The sequence below is a fragment of the Pelophylax lessonae genome, assembly GCF_965119305.1.
Source record: "Pelophylax lessonae genome assembly, contig: HAP1_SCAFFOLD_350, whole genome shotgun sequence".
Lineage (NCBI taxonomy): Eukaryota > Metazoa > Chordata > Amphibia > Anura > Ranidae > Pelophylax > Pelophylax lessonae.
In genome coordinates, this window is record NW_028119994.1 from 43,835 (window position 1) to 56,114 (window position 12,280).

A 12,280-nucleotide genomic window follows, 5' to 3' on the forward strand; every position below is an offset into this window, starting at 1 on the left:
GTCAGTGACAGCGCTGCCAGACCAGTCTGTGGGGGGATCAGTGACACTGCTGCCAGGCCAATCTGAGGGGAGGGAGGGTAAGTTACAGCGCTGCCAGGCCAGTCTGAGGGGGGGGGGTCAGTGACAGCGCTGCCAGGCCAGTATGAGGGGGGGTCAGTGACAACACTGCCAGGCCAGTGTGAGGGGGGGTCAGTGAGAGCACTGATAGGCCAGTCTGAGGGGGGGGTCAGTGACAGCGCTGCCAGGCCAGTCTGGGGGGGGGGGGGTCACTGATGTATGGAGGGAGTGAATACAGTAAGGTAGGGGAGCACTGATATAAAGTTTTCTCCTTATATCAGTAAACCCCCCCCTTACCTTAGTGCATTAACTCTGTGGAAGGTGGTCTGTGGTCACCAGAGCGCCCCCCCCCCCCCCCCACATCATAGTTCCCGTTGGAACTCTGCGGACCCTGATGTAAAGAGGAATGCTGTGCACTCTGATAAATCTGGTCACCAGAGCCCCCCCCCCTTTACACCAGAGTTCCCCTTTACAAGGAAGTCTGCAGAACTCCCCTTTACATGAAAGGTCCCCTTCCACTGTAAGGAGGAGTCCTGCTGACTCTGATGTAAGGGGGAACTCTGTACTGGGTTATAGTAACCTGACCTTCATGTAAATGGAGAAATATCATTTTTTTCATTTGCTGCTAGTTGCAGCCGCACACATTTTATTTATATTTGTGTGTGTCTAATATACTGTATATATAAATATACATACATACCGGATGTTTAATGATCTTTGATTAAAGAAGAAGAATTGGTTAGAGAAAATTCTAGAAACTGTGAATTCATAGTTCAAAGGATTTAAGGCTCCTAATGTATGCAATTTATACAGTTCATTTTTATCACTTGAATTATTTTTCCCATTATGGGTGTGAGTGGGGTCTCATATCCAAGTTTTGCCTCACAAAGCCTAGAGCCATCTCTGCTTATTTAGTCCATGATTTAGTCATGAATAACAGCGGGGCTGAGCCCCACCAGAGGTCAGAGAGTGAGGATGGGGGGAGAACAACCAAGATGAAGACTGGACTGATCCTGAAGACCACCATCATTGGGTTACTGACTCCTCCCTCATTATCACTTTCTGTTTAAGGTTCCAAAGTTTAAGGAAGTTATCAATTTATTATCACCATGTAAAAGTCTGTCCTCCAATCAGGTCATCAGAAATAAAATGTCCAGTTGGTAGGAAATGGGTGCAAAAGCAGTAAGGACTATGTAATGTACAAGCTATTACATAGAATACAAATGTTAGGACTATATAGTATCAGAATGATGAAATGTACAACATAGAGTATATAGTGCAGGGGTCAGGAGTATGTAATGTACAACATTAGGCTCCTTAGGCTGCGCAGGGAGTTCTTTACAGTAAGGGCTACAAGATTGTGGACCAAAAATGGTAGTTACTGTGGGGAGTATGGCTATATTTAAAAGACTCTTGGACGTACATCTCAAGGATCAGAGCATTCAGGGGTATGTGAGATGATTGCGTCCACACACACCTACACAGGATGAACTAGATGGACTATTGTCTTTATTCAAACTCAACTACTATGTAACTATGAATATATAACGCAGGGGTCAGGAGTATGTAATGTACAACATAGAGTATATAGTGCAGGGGTCAGGAGTATGTAATGTTATTGGTATTCAGTAATCAGTGGAAGCTTAAATGTTTACTTACTTCACACAAGTTGCAGAGGTCCCACACCGCTGCCTCCCATCTCCTGAGACTGCACTCAGTGACTTGGGTATGAGGCTATACAGACATATCCCTCCACCCGGCACAGCCAGCAAATAATCCTGGGAGAATTGTTCTGTCAGAAATCTTACTAGACCCGGGTATGGGGCAGAGCACTCAAAGTACATACCCCAGGTGCCTAGATCTAGCAACACATATGGTGACAATCAACATTTTGCTGCCAGCTGAACCAAAGAATCTCCATAAATTCAGTCTAGAGACATAAATTGTGTCTGCAGCACAGAGAAGGAAGATTATCCGAGAGAAATACAGGAATACAGGACAGGGAACACAGCTCAGGAAAGTGACCAGGGTATTACAGGCTGATATCACCCAGTCACCGCCCTACTCTGGACCAATCAGTGAGCAGTATGGGTAGAGGAATGTATTTAGTGTTAATGACCCACCTGTGCTGATCTCTGTAGGAGTGTCCTCCTCTATAAATGTCCCCGTTATTCCATCCTCCTCCATAGACTGCTGATCATCCCTCACATACGTCTCTTCTTCTTCTGCTTTAACCTCAAATTCTATATCGATTGGATCTCCACTCTAAACCAAGAAAATGAGAGAAAATATCATCCGAAAACTATAGGGTCACATAAAAAATCCACACATCATCTCCATGAGTCCATGTTCTAGATGCTCCATCCCACCAACCTTGTAACAGTGAGGGATGGTGTGACCTTCCTGTGTGGAATCCCGGGAATACAGAGGACGGGGACATCTCTCTGGTGGGTTCCTGGTATTAGGTGGCTCCATCATATCCTTGTGTCCTTCTGAAAACTCCTCCATCACTCCATACTCCTCATCTTTATACTCTTCTTTAACATCAATATTATAAACCCTGAGGATTCCATTCTTAATAGATAATAAAACATTAATTGTAACAAATATACTGTATATAAATCAGAACTACCAATAATTGACAATCATCTACCTGATGATGGTGAGGGATGGTGTGACCTTCCTGTGTGGAATCCCCGGAATACAGAGGACGGGGACATCTCTCTGGTGGGTTCCCATTACTGGATCCATCTGTAGGAAACACACACACTGACTGAATACATTGTTTCTATGTGTTTATCAGATGATGGGGGATCTAGGTGGACCCTCCGTACTGCTCTCTCCTTTACAATAAAGTCTCCTCTTACCCGGTGATGTGAGGGGCGGCTGATTCTCCATCATGACGTCCTTGTAGAGATCCTTGTGTCCTTCTAAATACTTCCACTCCTCCATGGAGAAATAGACAGTGACATCCTGACACCTTATAGGAACCTGACACACACAATGATACAGTCACCATCCAGACACATCCCTTGTCTGTTACTGGATAATGTCCCAGAATTCCCAGCACCGCTTACCTCTCCTCCATGATTTCTCTGGTGACTTCTAGAATCTTCTTTGTATTTCTCTATTCTATCCGGGAGGGAGGTGGAGGCAATGTGATGGTCATATGATCTCCAGACTTCACAGAAGGAAAACTCTAGGATATGAACACAAATAGTAAATCCAAATGATTTTCCCAGAATCCATACTTGCCAACTGTTCCATTTTTGCCGGGACAGTCCCTGCAAATAGGAGCCCGTCCCGGGTAATTTACATTGTCCCGGCAATGTACTTATTTACACTTTGCAATTTATTTATATTTACATTTTTGGTCACACCTGAGCACATTTGACACTTTAGAATTGCAGGGAATTGTGATGAGAATTTTAAACTTTAGGCAGAAGTAGTGCAGCTGAAAGGGAGAATTATTCCAACTCTGCTACTTTGGCCTCAAGTTTAAAATTCCCTTTTCAATTTCCTGTTATTCTCTCTTTATTGAGTAGACCCTATAATCTGATGACAAGTAGGCGGAGATAAATTATGTGGAGTGGGCGGAGCTTCAGGGAAGTGGGTGTGGTAAATAATTGATAGCTGTGCTGCAAAGTGTCCCTGGAAATTATTTTCAAATGTTGGCAACTATGAGAATCCTCCTCACCTCATCTTTCAGGTCTCCATTTTATTATAGCTCCACTGAGGTTTAATTTACCCACAGGACCCCCACACAGTGCAGGTTAAAACTTGTTGTAGGCATTTTGACTCCACTACATACAACGCAGGACCAACAGCCCCAACCACATCCTAAGAGCTTTAGAAAAAAAAGTCAGATGGAGGGACATTAGGAGGAGGAGCTGTGAGGTCAGTGTGATGTCATAGGACATATAGACTCTGAATGGATTGACATTTGGTTGGGGATATTTGAGGGGTCCTCTATATGAGGCTCCTATGCAAACCAAATTATTTTCCTGGGTGCGTCCTACCTCTCCTAAACTGAAGAGTGAACTTTGACCTTTACCAAACAGAAATCTGTCAGGAATCTTTGAAAGTAAGCTCCCATGTACATATCGGACAATTTTCTCCAGAGCTCCTAATGGTGGGGATGGATTTTGCTGCATGCTGGTACCAAGTTTCCACCCCCCAGGGTCACTGTAGGTGTGGAGAAAAGCTGTGTAAGAGGATATGGAGGAGAGATGAGGAGGAGATCCAGGAATCAGGATAAAGGTCAGGACAAGAAACAGACGAGCGCATCCAAGAGATGAAGCCGGGGTCACTACACAGAAAATCAATCCAAGGAAACAACAGGCAGGATGGGGAATAGCAAGAAGGAGCTCAGAGACAAATGAGAATATTGCTCAGCCAATGGGAGATTATCTCAGCATGACTAGAGATGTGCCGGTTTTCGGTAATTCGATATATCGCGGTATTGCATACCCACGGTATTGTTATTGTGGCATTTTTAAAATACCGAGTTTATCTGCTCCTCAAGTCTGACTTTAGAATTGATACATTTCAGTGAGCCGGATGACTCATTCACTCACTCCATAGAAACAGCTCTGGTAATATGATCCTAGAGTGAGAGACTTAGCTCCTCCCTGTAACCAATCAGACGGCTCCCTCCCAGCACACACCCACATGCTTCTTCCAGGGCTCAGACACAGACAGAAACACAAGTTTCTGCAGATAGAATAAGATAGATAGATAGATAGAATTAGATAGATAGAATTACATAGATCTAGATAGATATTATATATATATTTTTTTTTATATTTATATATAGATAGATAGATACACACACACACACGCATACATACATACATGGGCATAGCAGGATATTATATATATATACACACGCATAGCAGCCCACATTACATTATTATATAGTCATCAAGCAGTGTCTGGCCTACCTGGTGATGACTGGTCCTGGCGCTCAGCTCCGATCCAATGGCCTGGTCATTAAGGAGGCAAATCCTTGCGGTCCAGAAGTGGTTAAACCTACAGGAGGAGCGGTGTTTTTATCTATAAATGACTTTACTATTCCTTTAGGACTGGTTCACATGTATGCGGGTTGGTGGTTCACATGTATGCGGGTTGGTGGTTCACATGTATGCGGGTTGGTGGTTCACATGTATGCGGGTTGGTGGTTCACATGTATGCGGGTTGGGGGCCCACATTTGCACAGGCATAGCAGCCCATTGATGTGAATGGGCTTGGGCTGCTATGTCTGCGTTTGCGGCTGAAAAAAGATGAATGCAGAATTTAAAAAAATGCAGTGGCCATGAAATCCATCCTTCTTTTGCACCATGCGACTTACCTGCAGTTGCTGCACACACAAACTGTGTTTTTAAATGCTGGGGCCACGTATATAAAAAAAATCGCAGAAAGCTTGCCAGAGCAGCAACTGCAGGTTAGTCACATGGTGCAAAAGCAGGATGGATTTCAAGGCCACTGAATTTAAAAAAAAATGCTGCATGCACCTTTTTTCTGTGGAAAATGAGGGCATAGCAGCCCGTTCAAATCAATGGGCTGCTATGCCTGTGCAAATGTGAGCCGCCAACCCGCATACATGTGAACCGCCAACCCGCATACATGTGAACCGCCAACCCGCATACATGTGAACCGACAACCCGCATACATGTGAACCAGGCCTAAAGCAATAGTAAACTATAAAACACCGGTCCTCCTTCAGGTTTAACCACTTCTTGACCACAAGGATTTGCCCTCTTAATGACCAGGCCATCGGATCGGAGCCGAGCGCCAGGACCAGTCATCACCAGGTAGGCCAGACACTGCTTGATGACCTATTTTAGGCCTGGTTCACACAGTCTGTACTGACTGACTATATAATAATGTGCATAAGTGAACCAAAGCCCCTAAATTCAGCAATGAAATTCAAGTGAGGTAGAAATGTAATAATTTAAATTTAATAATTGAATACCGTGATAATACCGTGGCAAAACCTTAATCAATTAATCGCAGCATGAAAATCTGATACCGTCACAAGCCTAAGCATGACTTACATAATGAAGGAGATGAGGGGGAGGGGAGGTGACCATAGATACATGGAAATTCAGCTGGTTCAGCAGGGATCTGTCACATTTCCATCCATGTGTGGTCACTGCCGGATAAAAGTCACTCCATCAGCAGCTGCAGCCAATAGCTTCATCACTGATCTGTGTATTCTGAGAGAGGAGGAGCGCCCCCCATTGTCAGAATACAATAGTGCAGCGGGGAGGATTACCCCATCCCCCTCCAATATGTGGATGGGGGAATCAGTTTCGCTTTTTCACTCAGTCTGCAGGATGAATGATAAAACTGAACCATGTATGGCCAGTTTTGGAAGGAAGATATATTATTCATCAACTGATCCCCCTGAAGGGGTTAATCTACATATTACCTCCTCTGCCACCAGGTCCAGCAATGTCTCCTCTCTACGTTCTACGGAATGTTCTGTCTTTACCTGACATCACTTCCTGTCTGTATTCCATAGAGACTTCCTGTCTGGGTAGAAGTGAGATCACCACCTTGTGGAGCTCAGAGGAACTGCAGACCTGAGAAACATCTGGTAGTGTGAACACGGCCTTGTGCTGTGTGTGTATGTACTGTATATCCTTATAGATGGGTCATCTCCACTCCCACCAAGGGGGATAGAAATATATTACTGCTCGGGGGGAGACAATTTGCCACCTTTAATTTTGCAGTAAAATTGATTTGCAGATTTAGTCATGTAGAACATCTGCTATATGGATACATATAGTTTCTCTGCCTTTTGGCTAAGATCGGGTTTAGTATCTGTTCTTGTCAGTGATCCAGTGGGGGCGCTGTACTGTCGTCTGACCTGACCAAGGTTGGGTGCCAGCTATGCAAACCTGCTGGAGGGACGGGGGTTTGGAAGGTTAGTACTGACTGGAACAGAAACCGGAACATTTCCCCCAGGGAAAGCTGGAAGAGCCCATTATCTCCTGATTTGAACATTCTACTTTGTGTGGCCAGGGGCTGGGAAGGCAGAAGGTCTGCGTGGTCACCCTAGGGGTGCTCTTAGTAACAGTTGGGTGTGGGACCCCATGGTGTGAACAGATACATGGTCACAGCCACCAAATTTGCTTTCTTTCTGCACTGCGCCTCATGGGCTGGGCCTTTTGGCTAACGCCTGGAGCAATTTTTGTTACCAGGCCTCAGGGCCTGGCTAGTGCACTGAAATGCGTGGACACTTTTTTTTATTCTCTTTTTATTTTCTCCCACTGTCTGTCACTCTTTCCCTTTTGTGTGTGTTTTTCTCATGAATGAAGGGCGCGAGTCCTCAAGCTTGCCCTGACGTCTAAGGGAAGGATGTGTGGCCCTCAGGTTCTTTCCTTCCCTGTCCCTGGGGGGTCTCTCCTCGGGAAAGCCCCTCAACCAAGTATTCAGGGTCAGCTTTGGCTGGCCTAGAAGAATGGGGTCTGCCAGGCCTTTTGCCTAGGCAGGCCATGTAAACCCTTTGTCCCTGTCAGGAGCCTCGCACCACGAGGGATCAGGGGAAAGGTCCTACCCTTTCGGCGGGTGGACCAAAAGCACACTCTTAACAGCACATTTTAGTGTGTGATCACATGCACCTTTTTTATACACTTACAGGTTTTTTTCCATCTAGGTTTTTTGCACCACCGCAGACTTAAACAAAAAAAATCTGTTATATGGATACAAAGAACCCCAGCCGAGAGTAAAGGGTGGAAATGGCTCCTGATCCCCAGATTTGGGCAATTATGTCACCAATATAAATGGAAAAAACCCGCGCTATGTGTAACAACTCAAATACCTACAAAAATAACTTATACTGGACTGCTGCTGTAACAAAGGTAAGTATTCCCTTTATCACCTAGAAGAGCATTATGTGTCACAGCGCTGTCCTATTGTGTGTGCACATAAATTATCATAAATACACTAAAATATGTGGATACATTCATATATAAAGTGCTAGGGGGCTCAAAATAATATTCTCTGCAGATCTACTGCTTCCACTTTACACCTACTTCATTCATCATATGGGATTTATCAATAAATTAGGTAAACTGATCCATGTGCAAATTCATATACCACATAAATTGATTTGTGCTCAAGATGTTGTTCATTGCAGATCCACTGCTTCCACTTTGCATCTACTTCATTGATCGTATAATATTTGTTGCTATATTAAATAAACTAAATACCTGTGCAAATTCATGTAATCATACAATATTTTGTGCTCAATATAGTGTTCTCTGCAAGTCCACTGTTTCCACTTTGCATCTACTTCAACGAAGTTCTGTTGCTCCAAAAAAGTTCACAAATTAATAAAAAGTTGATAAGGTGTGAAAGTTCTCCGTGCTCCAAACTGTGCCAGCTGTAGTGTAGCCACGCCTTCTTCCACCTCTTACACACGTGATGGTGAGGGCGCCCCCTTAGTAGGGCTTCCCCACTCCCCAGAGCAATATGACTCCCAGCTTTTCAGCTACCAGAGTCACAAACATCCTTCACACTCTCCTCACCTCCGATGGTAAAGGAACTGGATCCTCCTCGCTCACTCCTGCAAGTCTGCTGCACTTTCTGTCAGTCTCCCTCCTAGACTCGGCTTCCTCCTCCGACCGCTGTTCCAGCAGGAGCTCCGCCTCTTCATACACACTCAGGGAGGAGAGGAATGGAAAGGATATACAGTACATACACACACAGCACAAGGCCGTGTTCACACTACCAGACGGTTCTCAGGGCTGCAGTTCCTCTGAGCTCCACAAGGTGGTGATCTCACTTCTACCCAGACAGGAAGTCTCTATGGAATACAGACAGGAAGTGATGTCGGGTACAGACAGGAAGTTCCGGGTGAGAGGTGAGTCGGGAAGCTGTAGAGAGAAGAGACGTTGTTGGAAGTGGCCATAGAGGAGGTAATAAGATCTTATTATCTATTTACACCCAGTAACCCCCCCGTCATGTCCGTCGTCTTCCTCCATAGTCACTGTGACCTCTTTTACCTCCAGCAAATGGTGATACACACATATATAGTGTGGAAATTTAGATTAACCCCTTCAGGGTCAGAACATTTCCACACTTAGGGGCCGTAACATTCTCTTCATTTTGGAGATGAGTCACCTTTCCCACCGATGACCTTTTCACCCTATGAGTCTTACTGATTATAACACTTTTATTAGTGTGGGGGGAGTGGCGGTGTATGGCAAGATACACAATGGGTCCAACAAAAAAAGCGCAGTGAGATCTATCTAGTAATAGAAGGTCCATACTTTGTGGTGAGTGCACATTCATGTGGTGTCACCTGGAAATGGTCACGTGTTTATCTGTTACTAATGGCACCAGCACCTGTTCCCCTACCTCTTGTTTTTCAAGCAACTGTTATTTGAATGGGACTTTTTGATACATGGAATATTAGTTATATTTTATAATCTTGATTCTCATTGTTGGCAGAGTGGTCTATATACACATTTACCTGGTAGAATAGAAAAATATAAAGAAGATTCCAGAAGTCCCCAGAGAGATCACGGAGGAGAGGTGAGCGGTGCTGGGAATTCTGGGACATTATCCAGTAACAGACAAGGGATGTGTCTGGATGGTGACTGTATCATTGTGTGTGTCAGGTTCCTATAAGGTGTCAGGATGTCACTGTCTATTTCTCCATGGAGGAGTGGGAGTATTTAGAAGGACACAAGGATCTCTACAAGGACGTCATGATGGAGAATCAGCCGCCCCTCACATCACCGGGTAAGAGGAGACTTTATTGTAAAGGAGAGAGCAGTACGGAGGATCCACCTAGATCCCCCATCATCTGATAAACACATAGAAACAATGTATTCAGTCAGTGTGTGTGTTTCCTACAGATGGATCCAGTAATGGGAACCCACCAGAGAGATGTCCTCGTCCTCTGTATTCCCGGGATTCCACACAGGAAGATCACACCATCCCCCACCATCATCAGGTAGATGAGAAACAATCACTGACAGTTATGATTTATACACAGCATGTTTGTTATAATGAATGTTTTATTATATATTCATAGTGGAAACCTCTGGGATGATAATATTGTTGTTAAAGAGGAGTATAAAGAGGAGGATGAGGAGTATGGAGTGATGGAGGAGTTTTCAGAAGGACACAAGGATATGATGGAGCCACCTAATACCAGGAACCCACCAGAGAGATGTCCCCGTCCTCTGTATTCCCGGGATTCCACACAGGAAGATCACACCATCCCTCACTGTTACAAGGTGGGTGGGACAGTCTCTAGAACATGGACTTGTGGAGACAATGTGTGGATTTTTATTTGAGCTTATATTTTACTAATTAAAATGTATTTTTTTGCTTTAGGGTGAAGATCTGATAGATATAAAAGTTGAGGTTAAAGCAGAAGAAGAAGAGAGGTATGTAAGGGATGATCAGCAGTCTATGGAGGAGGATGGAATAACGGGGACATTTATAGAGGAGGACACTCCTACAGAGATCAGCACAGGTGGGTCATTAACACTAAATACATTCCTCCACCCATACTGCTCACTGATTGGTCCAGAGTAGGGCGGGGACTGGGTGATATCAGCCTGTAATCCCCTGGTCACTTTCCTGAGATGTGTTTTTTGTCCTGTGTTCCTGTATTTCTCTCAGATAATCTTCCTTCTCTGTGCTGCAGATACAATTTATGTATCTAGACTGGATTTATGGAGATTCTGGGATTCAGCTGGCAGAAAAATGTTAATTTTTTGCATAGGCATTATTAGACCTAGGCACCTGGGGCATGTATCTTAAGTCTTCTGCCCAATGCCTGGATCTAAGCTAAATCTCTCCCGGGGTTCCTTGCTCTGTTATCTGCTGGCTGTGCCTGGTGGAGGGATATGTCTGTATAGTCTCACACCCAAGTCACTGAGTGCAGTCCCAGGAGATGAGAGGCAGCGGTGTGGGACCTCTGCAACTTGTCTCATGTAAACATTTAAGCTTCCACTGATTACTGAATAGCAATATTATGAGTCCTGACCCTTACATTGTATAATTTATATTGTACATTACATACTCCTGACCCCTGCACTATATACTCTATGTTGTACATTACATACTCCTGACCCCTGGACTAAATACTCTGTTGTACATTACATACTCCTGACCCCTGCACTATATACTCTATGTTGTACATTACATAGTCCTGACTTCTGCTCTCTCCCCTCTACCCACTGCTATATATACACATAATATGGATTCTCTTTTGTTACACCCATTTTCTACCAGCTGGACATTTTGGATGATTTGATTGGAGCACAGACTTTTACCTGTTGATAATAATGTGATAACATCCTCCAACTTTGGAACCTTAAACAGAATGTGATGATGAGGGAGGAGTCAGTAACCCAATGATGGCGGTCTTCAGGATCAGTCCAGTCTTTATCTTGGTTGTTCCCCCATCCTCACTCTCTGACCTCTGGTGGGGCTCAGCCCCACTATTATTCATGACTAAATCATGGACTAAATAAGGAAGTGTGGGACTTCTTGTGTTGGGAAGATGGCAATGAATGATAGAGGAGGAGGGGACACTCGTCCTATAATCCCCTCATCACTGTCACTCCTATAAAAGACAGTTCTCGTTGTTTCCTCACTCTCTGACTAAGGTCCATGAATAAAGAAATGAACTGGTAGGAGATCAGAGGACCCATTTACTAGTCACAGGCATTGGTAGATAGTGAGTAGGTGTCCCGCACATGACACATCAAGGCGTGGACTGGCGTAGGTCCGGACTGAGACTGCCATTTACTATCACACAGCAGGTCTTGATTTGATGTGTGGTTCATGGGACACCTAGTCACCCTCTACCATTTACTAGTTACCTTGAGGGTGGAATTGTAAGATCCTCAGAGACAAAGCTATCTGATGTGGGCGGAGTCCTGGTTTAGGGGAACCAATCTGCTGATGTCTAGTAATAATCTTTTTATTTCTATTTTAGTAGATGGACGGGAGATGAGGAAAACCTCAGAGGATTGTCTCACTTTGTCTCCAGACTGTAAAGTAGAAGATGAGGACATCACACAGTATAGTCCAGGAGAAAACCCGGCTATCTCAAATGTGCATCCGGCACCACACAGTGTAGATGGACCATCGTATTCCTCTTATCCTGAGGAACCTCAGACTGTGAGGGATAGTGCCGGACCATCGTATTCCTCTTATCCTGAGGAACCTCAGACTGTGAGGGAAAATG

General features: G+C 44.5%; 1 protein-coding gene across 1 annotated transcript in view; it reads right to left on the minus strand.

Annotated features, from left to right (window-relative positions):
- Nucleotides 1-12,280, minus strand: part of LOC309543787 (uncharacterized protein) — a gene marked incomplete at both ends in the record, with an annotated part of 88,080 nt that overhangs the window by 17,528 nt on the left and 58,272 nt on the right. The window contains 5 exon segments of the mRNA XM_082276224.1: nucleotides 2,181-2,322; nucleotides 2,431-2,631; nucleotides 2,711-2,808; nucleotides 2,925-3,048; nucleotides 3,135-3,256. Of these exon segments, the coding sequence (XP_082132350.1) occupies nucleotides 2,181-2,322; nucleotides 2,431-2,631; nucleotides 2,711-2,808; nucleotides 2,925-3,048; nucleotides 3,135-3,256 (687 nt within the window).